At 42.2% G+C, this 17,402-nt stretch overlaps 1 protein-coding gene across 2 annotated transcripts in view; it reads right to left on the bottom strand.

The window, feature by feature from the left end:
• TRPC3 (transient receptor potential cation channel subfamily C member 3) overlaps nt 1-16,604 on the bottom strand; it is a 43,862-nt gene extending 27,258 nt beyond the window's left edge. Inside the window, exons 1-2 of one of the 2 annotated variants that reach the window (XM_086612592.1) lie at nt 16,381-16,604; nt 6,658-7,429 (exon numbers count right to left, since the gene is read on the bottom strand). In XM_086612592.1, coding sequence (XP_086468718.1) covers nt 6,658-7,429; nt 16,381-16,604 — 996 coding nt within the window. Of the gene's footprint in view, nt 1-6,657; nt 7,430-16,380 lie in introns of those variants that run through there. The other variant, XM_086612593.1, reaches the window with a different exon arrangement.
• Nucleotides 16,605-17,402: the final 798 nt, after the last annotated feature.

A 17,402-nucleotide genomic window follows, 5' to 3' on the forward strand; every position in this document is an offset into this window, starting at 1 on the left:
CTTCTACTGAAAAATTAACAGTGCTACATGTTTCTTGACACATGGATAGACCACTCGCTTATAGCCAGATAAGATTAACGATACGATGCATTAAGTTTCATTGTGTCAAATTTACGGTTTAAACCAGGCTACATGACTTACAAATGCTGTTACGAGAACTGAAAGCCAGTATGTGCATTGTTAATATCTGACTCAGGCTTTGAAACTTACACTAGGAAAACCTGTCAGATTTCCCTCTCCAAGTCTTTACTTATGCATTAGCAAATCAAATTTATCTCAGTCGATTTGATTGCTTTACAGAATTAAATAGACAAACGCTATCCACACTGTAACCACGGAACCCAATTCTCAAACAATCTTCTACCTCTAGGGTGTTGTGTGAATATCAGAAACCAGAATTTGTGGTCTCAGCCACCCACATACACCTCTGCTTACACCACCAGATCACTTATCTCTTCTGTGTCCTAAACAAGGCTACCGGAACTCCCCAGTGAAGCATCCATGTCTGAAAGGCCCTGCTACATACTGTGCAGGTTGCCAATTCATTAACGTGAAGCTGATCTTTGGGGGAAACACCAAACAGAGTAAGGCACCAACAGACCCGCTTACACAGTGGGGTTCTTTGCCTATTTTTTGTCATAATACAGGGACTCTGCTTCCTTGATCAACAAAGTGCTTCTTCAATTAATTTACAACCTAACTTAGCTGGTTTTACTAGCTGTACCATCTTGAATGACAACTCTCAAAAAAAAAATTAATGGTTACACTGACATTTTTGTAACATCAAAAGTCTCAGGCTGTATTCTGCATGTCACAGATTCTGTAGCTGACACTGGTACATAACGGACAACTGATGATGACCGGAATTGCAGAACTGTGTCTCACGAGCAGTTCTGGAGGACTCTGGCACACATCAACAGTTGGATCTCAGCCTGCCCAACTCTGCGTATTCTGTCTCACTCATAACATTAAGGACTACCTTGTGAGTTCATCTAGAATTTTACAAAGCACATATCAATCTGTGTACAAAGAATGAAGCATATGAACAAAAATCTTCAGTTTATTTCACCCACGAGATTTTTAACTATTCCAAGGAAAATTTATACTGAGCAATCACATGCAGCCAAACAAAACGTATATATCTCTTTTCTATCATGTGGGAGCCACATTCGTGTCAGCACCACAGTTTGTGACTACGCACAACTGCTTAACTAGTTCACACACATCATATGCAATCATAGATTTACACTGATTATTAAGTATTAAATGACCATTTTAAGATCATGTATGTAGCCAGTTTGCATATATAACCGCAGGAACTGTATACGCAAATCAAGCACATAATTGCAGTAACGATTATGGATGGATCTGGGCCCTTCTAAAAGTTGGACCTAAACGTAGATCAAGCTTGAACACTCTTTGTTAGTTCAGCTGAGATAACACTATGTAAATTTACTTGGAACAGCGACAGATTCCACTTTTAGATGCACGTCCACATCTTCCGCTGGTTTCAGTAGGAGCTTTTGGCAAAACTGGGAACAGGGATTTATTCTATATAAAGCGGGACTATGCTCTTTTTGATCCTTGCTATGATGGACCAAATTCTGACATAATATCAGCTAGCACAGTTTCCACTGGGAGAATCGAGCTGGCTTACACAGGATAGGATTCAGCTGAAAACTGGTATACAGAGACTGTCATATGGCTTTTTAGCTACCTTGTCCTGTTTTTTTATATGGTGACTCCACAGGAAAGTTCCATCAGCTGTTCTGACTGCTAGAAATTCTCCCATGACCATGCAGTAACAGTTTTAAAAGTTCTTGGGGAGGAGGGTAAATATCAATTAACTTTAGTAACCTACAACAGTCGCAGTGGCTAGGGTCTGCTAAAAATAGAAGAACAAGAAAACATAAAAATTGGGAATATTTGTATTGCAAAGTATTTTGTGGTGCTACTGGGACTGGAGAACATCATTCTCCAACTATGGTAATGAACACTTTTTTACATTAAGACAAGATACAGTTCCAGATGGAGCTTCCCTAGCCAGTCTGTCAGGTACAAAGCAGTACACCTTGGAGATCTCTAACCACTCAAGCCAGATACCAGTAGAACGCCACCCTATAATTTTTTTGAATTTAACAGGTTTTGTCCTTTTCAACAACAGAAAAGGATCGAACCAACAGATTTGATACTCTGAAAACACTTTCTGATCAGGCACATTGGTTATAAAAGCCCTTATAAATATCAAAATCAGTGAAGAAGCCCAGAGTGAAGCAGAACTCTGGGTTTGCATCTTCGACACAGAATTTCATCAACAATGCTGCTCTACTTATTAATTATCTCTACTACGTATAAAACACCCCTAAAGAACTGACAGGAGAGAATCTAATCAGCTGCTTTAAGAGACTGAAATTGGTGTGATAGTAGTAGGTACGGAAGAGCAAAGGGTGTTTTTTTTACCATTTGGTATCAGCCTTGACTCAGATAAAACAAACTGAAGTTTCAGACGTCATCTGAAATCCTGCTGTCAATCCCTGGAATGTGGACTAGGATTACCAAGGAAAGTAAGAGAAACACTGTAGTTCCTGCCCTGGCCACAGGGATGATACGCTGCTATACTGGCCACTAAAATAAAGTCTCACAGCTTTGACAGCCAGGCAGCAATACCTGCTGTTCCCTTAGCTTGTTTCCAGACCTAAAGAGGAGTCACCAGCATGTTCAGACAAGCCAGCCATGCTTTATCAAGATTAGAAAATGCAATAAAGAACCCAAAGGGAGGAAGATAGAGAGTTAAATAAAAAAAAAAAATTGGACAAGCACTTAGAATGGAGATAAGAAAAAAGGAAATCCAAAGAGGGAATTCAATAGAAGAAAACAGGGGAAGAAGATAAGTGGATGTAAAGAACGAAAAGGGGTAACAGTGCAAAAGAAGAAACTACAAGAAAGGAGCAATAGGAGCTTGCAACAAGGATTTCACAAAGCAGTAGGAAGCAAGGAAGCTTGAGGATGAAAGTAATAGAGTGAAATTGTCTTTAAGGCTCCAGCATCCCCATCTATTTTTACTGATTTTCAGTACTTATTTTTGGCTACGTCTTGTATCTCACAGGAAAAACGAGGGTTTACTGGTTTCTTTGAATTCTTTCTCCTTACTTGTGAAAGGAAAATAAAAAAAAATAAAAATCAGTGTAATTAATCAATCTTTTCAAAATTCACAGGGAACTGACTGCCATGAATGAATGTCCTAAGTCACCTTCCCACACTTCTAATACACTCGTGCAAACTCTGGTTTGCACATGAATATCAGAACTGGTTAGTGTAAATCATAAAGGATAGAGGCAAACTGAACTTTGCATGCGCAAAAGATTTAAGGTTCAAGTTAGCAAGCTCTTAACAAGAAGATTTGCCCTTAGGTGTTTTTAAACAGGTTCACACTACATTCTTTCTCTGTGGGAAAACCACCTAGAAAAGTATTTTCTGTACAAGTGCTCCATATCCAGGAAGCGCTTTGCTGTGAGCGTGCACAGGAAACGCTACGGGCCTTAGTGTACCATGGATACTAAGAATAAACCATTAATATCATCGAAAGTCCCTTTAAACAGATTTGCCTTTTTTTTTGTGGGAGATGAACTATTTTGTCCGTTTTTCTTTACCCTCAAACAATTCCGCTCAGTGTTGTGCTATAGATTGGATTTGATTGGAATAGTTAAGCGTTTCCAGTGATGATCCTAAAGGAGAGCACACCAGAAGTCTATCAGTCATTCTGTCTCACAAGGAATGTCAGATTAGAAGCCTTCTCCTCCAGAATATGACAAAGCACACGACTGCTAGAAAAGGACACTCAGATTACATACCTATAGAAAAGAAAACACTGAACAGTTACAAATTGGACTTACATCAAATGTGGCAAGCTCTCATAACGGACTTCTGTAAGACACAGAAGCACTGCTTGCTTCCTCCTTGAGCTACCTCTACAGCTTTCAGTGCAGCATCTTGTATTACATCCATGCCACCAGCAGCCCCATCATACTTGCCCACAGCCTCAGCAGAATGCAGTCTTCTCATCAGCTGTACAATTTCAGCGCTTCCTGAACTTGCTTTAATGGTGATGCTTAAAAATTCCTTGCTTCTTCTTATACCTCCTCCTTCCCTTTTCCACTACCCCTTCTTCCCAGGAAGGGCAGCCAACCATCAATGCCAGATGAAAACAAGCAACTCTCCTACCAGGCTTGGTAGAAACAGAAAGAACACCCTGAGATCCATAAGAATCAGAATGAGAAGAGACAGATGTGAGGTCAATGAAGAGAATAATTATTTCACTGGAATGTTTTGATTTTGATGAGAAGCTGGAATTTCCATGCTAGCAAGGAGCCAGGAACAATTTCTACTGTAGGTGCCAAAACTGAATTATCTTATACACCTGGCAAGGTTAGCAGTCGTGGTAAGTGCTATCCAAAAATAGGGAAATCTTTGAAAACAGTGGATTTCTTAAGCACCCCAAAATATCAATGAATAGAGACTAAACAGTTGAGAAAAAGAAAAAAAAAAGAAAAAAGAAAAAATTGAAAACCAAAATATTTTATTCTGTGGCAATTTAATATTTTAAAAACTGAAGTAATTTTTTTAAGTTCTGGTTTGAAATGAGAAGTCCAGCCAAAAAAATATCACTTCTTCTCCTCCAAAATTTCGGATATTTCTTTTCTGACAGAATTTGTATTCATGGTATTAATACCTTTGATGTGGAAGCTTTTAATGAAAGTATATTTTTACTAAATTTTTTCTATTCATTTCTAATTATCTACATCGTCTTTTTACAAAAGTATGACACGGTTTGCCTTAATTTAACTTTTGGTTGCAGAGATTGTATTTTGGGTTGCTAGGGAGTTGCGTAGCAGATAAATTGAGTCACTAAGCCCACCAGTGTTTCTGAACACAGGTATAAAAACAAAATTTGTGTGAAGTATCACAAAGAAAAAGATGGACGGTAGAATTTCTGAGGTGGCCACCCAGAAGAAAAGGTCTCTTTAAGAAACTGCACGAGGAGGGAAAAAAAAAAAAAGAAAAAAAAAGGTTTGTATTCACAACCACCAAAGCACTATTCAGAAAACCCATCTTAGGCAAATGATTCTGGAGACCCTGTGGCTCTCAGGTTGTTGGCCTAGTTGAAAAGAAATCAATGATAAACAGGTCTGAGTTATGCACATCAGAGACTTAACCTTCTGTAATGATCTCTAAGTGAGGCACATAACTAATTCATTGTGTGAAGCACACAAGCCAACAGGCTCTGTGCATATGATAAAATTCTCTAACTCTTCAATTTTACATTCACAAAGAGCTTTCCCAGTTCAGTACTTTTTCAGCAGAGGAAAAAAATATCTGATATTTTGCCTATACTCCTTGATAAATACACTGAGGAAGTACTCAATTAATTTGCCAAATTACACAATACACACCACAGTATGAGTGGGTTCCTTCAGCAAACGAAGGAGAGGAAAGGTTTAAACTGACTTTTACACTTAATTAGTGCGTGCTATAACACATGAATCCTTGTCAGCACTGAAACCTAATTTTTAAATGATATTTTAACTCACTCAGCTCTATCTGGAACTATTATTTCTCAGGAGTCTAAAATTGTTTCTTCCTCTTCTGGTAAAGTTCACCTTATTAATTTCTGCCTGTATTTCTCCAGGTTGTTGTATATTTCTTCCGAGCACTTCACAGTGTTAGCAATGCTTGCTATTGTTTGAAAAAGTTAACGCATCTCTTGCCGCTCTCAGATGATTTATGAAGATATTAAACAAACAAGTGGTACCCAACATTGACCCTGCAGAACCCCATTAAATTTTCTGTTAAAACTAGACACAATGCTGTTGACATCACTACTCACTGTCTGTCATTCTCCAAGCTGAGCTTTTCGTATTACCCGCAGTCTACTGAGGTTTGATTTTTTTGTGGTGTTCAGTTGGGAGGGAGCGGGGTGGGCAAGGGGGAAGGTGGCTGTTACTGTACTTTTCAAGGTATTCAACAGGAAAAAAAGCACCAGGCAACAGTCAGCTAAGTCAGTAATTGTCTGATGGAGAAGCTGAAATACATAGAAAAGTCAGGGCACTGACGTACTAAACCAGATACAGCTCAAAAACAGGTAACAGGACCTACATCTGTAACCAGTCTAACAGTTAGTTTTGAACAAGTGACATTTCTAAAAGGTGAATAAAAAAACCAAAACAACCCACTTTCTGTATTCTTAACAATTTGCAGACATCATTCAAAATTACTACAAATAAAAAAGAGGAAATAAGGTCAATGCTGCAGTATGCTCAAGAGAAGCATAACATTTCTGCTTTCTGCAGATCCTTGTCTGCTACAGCAACCAAAATTGTTTTCCATCTGCTGCAAGGTTATCAGAATACACACTGTTCCTTCTTCCAATTTTCTCCGTACACAGCAGGTGCAAAAGCAATTTCATTTCATTAAAAATTCTTTTTTAAAGGCTTTTGTATTGAAAACTCAAAATCAAGAACAAAAGAAACAATAAATATCACAAAAGTATTTGCAATTGAAAAAGTAAAGATGCAGGAAATAATTTCAAGCATCTAAGGACATCATGAAGCAGCAGCAACTTTAAAACGATAACAGAGAGAAACATCAAAGCACCATTACCTTGAATTCTTTTTCAATGTTGGCCAACTTGGCAAGTTCATTGCTGAGTTCTAGAGCAGTGAGTACTGGATCTTCACTGGAGAGGGACAGATAAGCCGGACTAGCCAGTCCTTTGTACGCATTTATTCTTGACCTAGAGTGACTGAAAGAATCATGCTTTTGCTTCTCTGTACAGTCATTACATTTGCAGAAATAATCATGAGGTCTTTCTATCCTTGCTCCTTTCATCAATAGCATGTGTACGACTTCGTATTTTTGGCAGTGGGCAGCTAAAATTATGGGAGTGATATCTGGAGAAAAGCGGGTACCGTCTTCGTCATAGGAATAAAAATCATCATCCTGGAGCTCCTGCTCACAAGGGCTCAGAGTCAGTCGCTTATTTACTGAAAACCCAGGATGATTCAAAATTGCTTCCACTATCCTAATGTAGCCCTTGCTGATCGCGAGCAGCAGGGCATCTCCAATCCGTGCCAAGTTCTCTTTTTTTAACAGAAGTTCTGTCACTTCCAAATGTTCATTCCCTACAGCAAGCTGCAAGGCATTTTGGCCCATGTAGTCAACACAGTTGACATTCAGTGTTTTTGACTCCTCCAGCATTTTGCGCACCACAGGAATGTTCCCATACTCCGCCGCGTCTAGGAAGCGCTCTTCTTCCACCGTGAGACTGGTGCCCCTGTTGTTGAACATGAACGCTGGGCCTCGAATGGCCTGTCGCCTTCCCTTTTCCCTCATCATAGTCATACGTCTCAGAGATGGACTTTCTTCAATGTACCTAAAGAGAAAACAAAAAGGTAACACAATTTCACTGTGTTGGTGACTTGTAGCTGCCACTTCTCCCATGGCTACAAAAACAATGTCTTATGTTATCCATTGTCATGTGCCCATCTACTGACAAGAAGTATTCTTTATTGTGATCCTTCTGCCTCCATGCTTGCTTCTCTGCAACCTAAAGACACTCACAGGTTCAATTCCACAGGCCATTTCTGTTTTGTTAGCATTATTTAGATTTTTTTTTTTTACTTTATGTAAGATATCACTTCAGAAATCCTTCCCAACTCATTTCAGTATATATATAAAACAAAAACACATCTACTACACTGCTTTCAGTGTAATGAATACTATCCGCCGTATGCATTCAAGCTGATTAAGACAGACAATATTTATGCTTACCGTATTGTAATTGACGTAAATAAGAGGTAAAACCAAGTTTTCTTCCTTGTATCTTGCCAAGCAACACACAGTGGGGCCTGATCTCATGCCTCTTAGTGTTACTGCTAGAAATGTTCACCAAATCTGGAAGATTCTACTCACGAGTCAGTTTGGTCAAATTGCAAGTCTTTGAAAAACATCAGTTCATACACGTTCAACGGACTTTCTGGACATTAGTAACTAAAATGCTCATGGATTTCGGCCACCAGGCATGATCCAGTGTAGACTGGGAGCAGCTCTCTCACTCCAGCCAGCCTTTCACATTATGGATTATGTTGGGCCTACTTCTACTATACGTCTACCATTCCAGGAGCTGGAGGGAAGAAGCTGTCTGATGTCATTACATGAGTATATATGTATTTTTAAAAAGCTCTCATGCATTCTTGTAACACAATCAAGAAAAACAGGAACGTCAAAGAGACATGGAATGAAAACTGAGATGGCAGGCTGCACTGGCAAGAAGCAGCCTGGGTGGAGAAACATGAGGTTGTTTAGGAAAGGGAACTGAGAACCAGGGGAGCTGTGACCTCCCCTCAAAAACAGGTTGCAAACGCAGAAAGAGGGAGAAAAGAGAAGGGGAACAGGACAAAAGAAAGAGTGAGCAAGCTAATTCAGAAAATACAGAAACTGGAATTATGAACCAGTGAAAATACTGGCTGAGAACAGTGGGGACCAAACAGGAATGGGCCGAAAGAACAGACAGATCAGATGCTGAGCTGGATCTAGCTAGGTAAGGAAACTAGAGAGGGTAGAGGAGGTTCAGAGAGGCGAGACTAGGAGTTGCAAAGAAAACGGACCTAGGACAAGAGGTTGAGGAGCAGACACTACCTAGCTGGAGAAAACAACAGCAGAAACCAACTGCCTAGTGAGGTCTGAAACAACAGAATAGATAAGATCAGGCTAAAGTGGTCACAGCTGGGGAAAGAACAGAAGCATTTATGCCTGCCAGACCAGAGGCCACAGGCCTGAAAAGATACTCAGAATACCACAACCTTCCTTCACTACTGTCTGCAAATAAACGTGACACCCATCAGCCATCTCCCTTTCCTTTCTAGTCCAGCTCAATATTGAGAAAGACGGCCTCCAGATGCTATCAGTTAGTTAATCCATTAGCTCAAGGGATAGAGATCACTCAAGCTGATTTGATGGGCGTAGAGACACCAGTGCAGCTGATAAAAAAATATATGCGTTAATGGAGGGTGTGCTTAGAATATATATAACACTGTTTATATATATATAGCGCATATATATATATGCTACCTAGAGATAAACAGACCTTCCCAATTTCAAATTTGGTCCTCAAGTCCTATGTGCCTCTAATGCTCATCTATAGAAAAAGCACAGTTGGCTCCCATTTCACAGGAGCACTGTGAAAATTAATTTATTCACTTCAGCAAAAAACTCAAATACAAGAGAAAAAGGCCAAAGAGAAAAACTGAAGAGGAAACTAATCCTTCTACCGTCAGTGCAAAAGCCAGGTAACGAGGTAATGTGCATTAGGAGAGATGTGAGTCTGTGTAATGAATGCTGAGGGCAAAATAAAATGTTAAACCGTCCTTTTTAAGCAAACACCATCAACCTGCAACAGGACAGAACCAAGGGAAAAGTGCCACACGCACTTGGGCACACACAAACACTACACATTTAAGTGAACATGGTGGAACCCGCATGGGCAGCTTCAAAAGCTGCATATCCTTGTTGCTGGAGGTTCCAATCCACAATGAGAGCAACAGCCTCTTAAATGCAGATGGGTTTTCTGGCGTGCGTGATCTTTCAACAATGAGCTTAGCTATATTTCCACTGCACAAAATATGCCTGTTGACATCATTGGATTTCCCCACACGCAGCAATGTCAGCCCTAACGGTTTTCATTTGGCATAACTAATTCCATTCAGGTTATAAGAATATGTCTGCCCTTCCAGCTACGTGCATCAGCTTTAATAAATTCAGCGAAACATAAAATCTTAATCTCTTTAGCTACAAATATCATAAAGCCAGCCCATGCTCTGAACATTTCGGTTAACACAAATGGGCAGTTCCATTGCAGACCAAGAAAAGAGACTGTAACAGTCATTACCAAGGAGAGGTCTCTCCTGCGATGAAGCATTTGATCTTTTTACATTTTCACCTGTGGTTGGTGTTTCTGGCCTACCAGAAATGACTTGGGTGGCACCGCAGCATCAGTAATGTAAACTGTTGTTTACTTTTTGAAATACGTGCCAAAACTGCTTTGCCAAACGAGACAGGATCCATTTTTTCTTTAAGTCTATGAAAAAGACTGCATAACAGAGAGGATTTGTGACTCTGTTAAACACAGAATTGATTTAATGTCTTAAAAGCTCAGGCATATTTCACATTTGGGAGTGCTCTGATAAAAAGATTTGAGCCCAGAGTGCACATGGTGAACCATTACCTTGTTCCTCAGCCAATTCAGAAATAAAACTAGAAACATTGTCTTTTCATAGTTAAACAAGTTTTTCATCTTTTAAACAAGATCTTATTGTCTGCTATGCTATTACATTTCTATTCTTCCTCCACAAATGAAAACATACAGCTACAGAAATGTAGTTGTTTACTGTAATGTTATGAAGAAAAAAAAGTAAAAGAGACAAAAAACAAATGGACTCATGCTGACTTCTTGATTTAAGACTCTAAACTGCCATCCTTAATCTCCGTTATCTTTTATGAAATACATAACAATACATTTCTCCTTATATATCCAGTGTAATTTTTCAGCATGTTCTGAAATATGACACTTATTTTCTATCTATCTTTCTTTCAAAATGCACTGCCTGAACTGAGGTGACTCGGCTGACTTTTGAAAAAGAGATAGATCCTTCTGAAGGTGTTGCATTAGAATATCTTCCCAATAAGGAAGATTTCCTTAGCTATAAATTTTGTGACAGAAATTATATATTTGAAGTGACTGCAGTATCTTCTCAAAATAAAGATGAAAGTTGCTTGGTAGTTTAATGACTAAAATATTGTCAAGACCTCCCAAAAAAATAAAAAGCAAACATCTTGTCCAGCACCACACAGCCAGAAGACTGTCAGGTTCATCCATACCTCCCTCCTCTCTTCTTCCCCTTTTTCTTCAGCAAATTCAAAGACCTTGAAGCCAACAAAGCTCCGGTCAGAGTACTGCATGCAAGACGCATCAGGTACATCTCATATTTTAAGCTATCCCAAAGCATGAAGAATATGGTTAAAATTTTAGTTTTAACTATTTAACTCTTTTCAGCACATTTTATATGTAATATTTGCCAACTCAGGTAACCAAAACAACTAAATCTCAAGTCGCATCTCTAAATATCTTTAGACTGGCTTAAAAATATAACTAAAATAGAACTAAGCATGCATTAATTATTTGTGTTCTATTTCCTAAAGCCTTTCAAGTTCATATTCTCAACCTCATCTCTGTAAGGAGTTGACAATTCAAATTAAAAGAGGGAAGAAGAGATGGAAATCATGATGCTCCTCTTCCCAACTGTTCCTAATAGTTGAAAGAACACAAAAAAATAAAAATCTGTATAACACATGGCAAAAAATCCACAAGAACGCAAAGCAAGAAAAATGCCCAATTATTTTATGTTAATTGTTCAGCAGACATATATCATGACATTAAGTAAGTTCTAGCCCTAGTACATGGGTTGCATAATTACACGACGTGGTATGCAGCAGGAAGGTGAAAGGACAGCAAGCAGCTGAGCCCTTCCATTTTCTCCACAACTATTTTTCACATTTTACAGCAGAAAAATGACCAAAGGGTCTATAAAGCCTCAAGCCCCTGTTTGCTGCTCAGCACAATTAAAAAGGATGGAACTGGAGAAGAGTAATTATGTTAACTGAAGTACACCAGTTCCTCCACATTTGGACACATTTCACTTGGCCCTAAGCGTGCACCACTTAGGCAGCTGTTTCAAGGAGCTGAAGAGCTTCACTGGCAATAAGGAGGAACTTAAGAAAGTGTACATCAACCTTCAGAATCATTCCTTAATCAGCATAAAACAAGGATGTACTCAAGTTACAAGTTTTATCTCGTAACTCTACTGCTACCATTAGCCATTCGCCAGCTTAAGTGTGTCCATTGCTTCCTAGTCAGACAACCTCTCAATAACTGCAGTGATAGCTGTAAATGAGCACAACTCACCACGAGACAATTAACAATTAACCAAGATGTGACAGGACCCTAAGTCAGCCCCTTGTTGAATAATACGACACCTCCATTTCAGCTTTGCAGCAGAACCCTCACACTAGCGAGGCCACGGCTCCTGAAGGAGTCAACCACCTTTCAAGATAAGTACCATCACCACCGGTAAGTATCACGAGTTTTCAGATAGAGCAATGTTATGCATGCACCAAACAACTAACTAGTTCATTACATACCAAGCAACGTCAGAAGACACCAAAACCTATCCTAAGTTAAGACATATTTATGTTTACCTTAAATATTTTCATCTAGAATGTAGGACCATCATATGTGCCATAAAAAAACCATACTTTTAAAAAAAATCCATTAAACGAGCAATGGCCACTTGCCTTTTGTGTTTTGCATGCATCACATTTACTATGAGCTTACACTGCATCACACTGTTGCCTGGACAGTACTCCTATGTACAAGGCTAGAAATCTGAGCAGCACAGCAACTGCAAAGGACTGGAGAAAGCATTATGATTCCTCTGCTTTTACCATGGATTATTTCAGTGACAGATTGTTGCTCTGTTAGCCTACCCATCCCTTCTCACGTCCAAACTTTCAAAATTGTAGCTGAAGGACAGAAGCATGGGACAAACTGTTGACCTGAGAATTCCTTGTGTTCTGGTGTTCACCATCTCATCAACAGCAATTCCAAAGATTTATAATCTTGTTTCTAAGCCTGTTCTTCAACACTGCACAAGCAACTTGAAAAGAAAAAGAGAGAGGCTGGAGAAACAAAAGTTTCATTCCGGGCCTTCACAGATCCATAGAGCAATTCTGTAACATTTGTACTGAAGAACAGGCTGTTATTCTCCCTGAACTATTAAATGCAATAAAAGATGGCATCAACAATTTACAAGCAGTCTACCCTACTACCAAACTGCAGTACAACATTAGTGATCTTGATTCTATTCTAGCCCTGAAAAGGAAATGGAGTCCAGTCCAGACAGACAGATCAGATCGGTACATCACGGAAACAGCGAAGCGCACACATATTTAAAAGCCACACCACCAGTCAGCCACACAGGAGATGCAGATTGTGCCTCTTGTTCTGCCAAAAATAACCACTGAGGTCCCAGTTTTAAAATTAAAGAATGATAATTGCCTTACTCTCAAAAGTAAGTACTCAGACATGTACATACATACGAGCAGCATTTTAGCTCATGACTCCTGAGATCTCTCAAACTACGTCATCTCAAATGTTCGCTTTGTTACCATCACAAGAAAAGACCAAGTTGTTCCACTTAAGGTAGGAGCTCCTGGCTCTGTGCAGGGCCACAGCCAGAGTTAGAGAGGCAATCCCCCCAGCCTCACTGCCTGTCCCAAATGAAGGCTTCACCATCCCTCCAAGCTCTGCTGTGGCCACGTGCCAGAAGAGGCTGATGGTAAATGTGTTTCTTTGCCAGTAAAATTCGTGTCACATTCATTATGTTTGCATGGAAGCTTGAGCATGTTCCACACAATTTGGGAATCCTTGCACCAAATCTAAAATGCATCAAACAAGAGCTTCCTTCTCCCTTCTGTGAACTACTGCCTGGGCTTTCCAGAAGAGGGAAGCCAACTCAGCTGAACAGCAGAACATAAATCAGGCCAGCTGCAAGATCTGACTCAGGTCTATACTCTCCCACTGGTCTGAAATGACATAATCCATCATCCAAAATGCCCTCATGTCAGCTCACAGAAGTTCTGGCTCTGAACTGGAAACAATTAGTCAAAAGATGGAACAAAACACAATGAGATATCAGGAGGTATACACACACACAGTTTGTTCCTTCCCCTCCTGCCCCACAAAATACGCAGAGCTTTTCCTACCATTGCTCTTCACTAATTTCTCAACAGAAAATAGCAACCATCTGAATTCCCATGGGGAAAAAAGGGCTGTATTTTGGTGACAGGAAGGCACCTATGCACAGACAGAAAAAGGCAACATCTCGCCAGGAAAGAACCAAGTTAACAGGGCTGCAGCAACAAAGAATTTTAAAGCCCCTTTTACACTCAGTCCTTTATCTGTGTTCTGTTGTTCCACTCAGGAAAATAAGCTATGATTTTCAGAGAGACTTAGGAAATCAGGCATGCAATGCCTACTACATTTCATTTACAGGTTTTGTCCACATTTTTCCCACAGGGACATACAGTACCTTGCAAAACAAGTATTACATCCCGTCTGCAGTCTTAGTGGGAATTTGAGGTTAATTACTTTTTCCAGTGATATCTGGCACAGGAGGGAGCCAGCTGTACATTGTCAGACACCCTGCACAGGTTACAGCTTTCAGAACGAAGACATTTCAAATACCAGCTAAGTGCATCCTCTTGTACAAACTACTTCAAACCTTCCTGCCTCTTTCCCCTCGCACTGTTTGTCAGTACTGAATACGTGGACTACAAATTCTTCCAGTCAAGGATTTCATACGCACTTTGTGCACATGAAGCCTTACGTGTGTCAATCTGCATGCATTATGAGCAAACTGATCCTCATGCTTATTTCATTAACACACACCATGATTTTAGGCATTAGCACCAAACACAAAATGTTACTCCAGAAGAAAAATCCCACTTCTACGCTGAGGACGATGATAAGCAGAAAACAGGGGAAATGGTAGTGTGGGTCTTTTGCCTCTATGCCCTATCAGTTCAACACATTCCTATTACATTAATTCATGTCAGCCCCTTTTGCCAGTCTACCACGCAGTGGCTCACAATTGCTACTGTCATAGACTCCCAGGACAAGATCACAAGAATTATATACTGGGAAGCAATTCCAATAGACAGAGCTCACTCCAGGCTTAAATGCCTACAGCTGTGCAAACAGAACTCTAGTTTTAGTCCCTGGTGGCATAATACCGATTTCTTAAAGAAAGGAATATACCAACAGTTCTAGGAGAACACTAACCCCAAAAGGATCCAGAAGTTTAGGACTCATAGCTTACAATTCATCTGAGCTAGCTTCAACTGTCTAAAAATAAATTGTCCAAGCCTAAACTAACCCTCTAGGCTCTTTTTATGGTGAATAGAGAAAGATAGGCACCTCAAGAAAGGAGATAAATGAGTATGCTGCCTTGCCCACCGCTATTTCCTCTCTCATCCCATCAACTACAGGGGGAGCCTAGACAAAAAAAATGAAGCACAACTAACTTTCAGACAGCTGAGGAGGTGTGAAAGACTCCTTGCCTTGAAGTCTAGATTGCTGGGTAGAGAATATTTGTGAAGAATTTTGCACTGGGATGGTAAAAAACACTTTCATTTGTGATTATCCCATTCTAAGTGATACTCTAATTATTTCTGTGCATTACAGCTGTCTCTAGGGTGATTTTAATTAGAGCTTCTTCTATAAATGTTGAATACGTTATCTTAAAACTCAAAATAAAGCATTTGTCATCTGGTAATTAAAATACTTAATTAAGAACTAAATATTGTCCTCAAAGTATAAATACTCAAGTAATCCTCAGAGGTAAGTCTATCTAAACTGCACTGTGTTATAAAAATAAGTGAATAATTCATGGACAACCTACATTTTGTAAGTTACAGAAAAGAAAGTTAACATCCCTGTTAAAAAAACTGAATTTATTTCTCTTGCAGTAAGTCACCATTATCAGTATTTTTATATATATATATATATATGATTGCATCTTAAAAACAACAAACTGAAATTTCTGAAGACCACCATCAAACAGGGTAAGACGAATCTCAGGAACAGAGGCTTTTCTGCACAGGTGTCCTAGATTTCTGTGGGGAGTCTAGTTTTACCACAGCCTAGATTTAAAAAAAATATAAAAGAGACGCATTAGCACTGCTAGTACAAAAGGGTGCAATAGGTTCTTTAAACCTTAGCTGAGCCAATAACTAGCTTTTCTCAGCAGCTATGCTAGTAGCCGGGGGGGGGAATAAATAAAAAGCTGAAATCTCTTATGCCCCAGCACCCGGGCACCCCCGTCTGCCTTCTGCTTCGTGCTGCCCCGCCTCAGCCCGAAGGGGCAAAGCTGAGGGGTCGAGGAGGAGGGAGCGGGGGGGCCGGGGGCAGGTAGCGACCGCAGTACCCCCTCCAGGCACTTTCTCCCAAGTCTCCGCACCTCAGCCAAGGCCAACCGGCTCCGTCTCCCGCTCGCTGCACCGGGCCCGCCCGTTTGCTGCCGCCGGGCGGGCTGCGCTCCCGCCGCGGGGCCCCGGTCGGCGGGACGGAGCGGGGCGCCCCGCAGCCGGCGGCACTTCCCTCGGCCGAGAGCCACAACTCGACGCGGACACGGCGGCCGGTCTCCCGCGGCTCCTTCGAGAAAGTTACCGGGCAGCGCCCTTTTAACCCACCCCCGGGACTCGACTTACATGGTGCTGGCGAACGGGGGGGGCGGGTAGTAGCCGTAGGGCTCCCGGAGGGTTTTAACGGCGCGCTGAGGTGGCGGAGGGGGCTCCGGCCCCCCATTGACGCCTCTCCAGCCGCGGTGCCGGCGCTGCTGCTCCTCTTCCTCTGCCCCCTCCTCCTCCTCCTCCTGCTGCGGGGGGAAGGTCACTCTCCCCTGCTCCTTGCTTTTCCTGCTCTTGCTCGACATGGTCAGGGTCCCCTCAAGCGGTGGTGGCGGTGCCGGCTGCTCCTGCTCTCGCCCGGCCTCGTCCGGCAGCGTGTGCGGCGGGGAAGGAGGCGGGAGGAGGAGGAAAGCCCTGCCCGGCGGGAGACAGAGCACCTGGAGAGGACGAAACCTTCACCATAAAACCACCGCCGCCCGTCCGCCCTCTCCTCCCGCCGCCCGTCAGGAAGGCAGCGCGACGCGCAGCCCGGCAGCGGGAGCCGGGAAGTGCCGGGGAGGCGAGGAAGAGACAGGGCTCCCGGCGGCGGCTCTGCCCCTCACCTCTCCCTGGCATCATCTCTCGCTAGGACGGCATCGTTACTGAGGCGCAGGGGGCGAGCGCGGCAGAGACGAGCAGCCGCCTACCGCAGCGGGCGCTCCGGAGAGCAGGGGACGCCTCTTCCCCTCCGCCCGCCCAACGGGCCCGGAGGGGCGGGGGGGAGTGTGTGAGGGGGCGGTGCCGTTACCACAGGGCGGTTACGAGTGTCCCTCAGCCGCCCCCGCGCCGCCGCGGAGGCGAAGCCGCCTCTGAGGTAAAAGCGCCTCCCGGCACGTCTGGTCTTCAGGTAGCGGTGTCGCCGCTGCTGCAGGGAGTCGCCCGGCGGTGTGCGCCGGTGTTCGGTCCCTGTAAAAACGGTACCGAGCCCTCCCAAGGGTGCCCGCCGCGGTACGAGCTCGGCGGGAAGGCGGGGCCGGTTTAACGGCGTGAGGCGGTGGACTGCCACCGGCGAGGTGGTTTTGGCTTCAGTGGCCCGGACGTAAAAGCGGTGCGCAGCCCCGTCA

This window comes from Tauraco erythrolophus, chromosome 5 (genome assembly GCF_009769465.1).
Source record: "Tauraco erythrolophus isolate bTauEry1 chromosome 5, bTauEry1.pri, whole genome shotgun sequence".
Lineage (NCBI taxonomy): Eukaryota > Metazoa > Chordata > Aves > Musophagiformes > Musophagidae > Tauraco > Tauraco erythrolophus.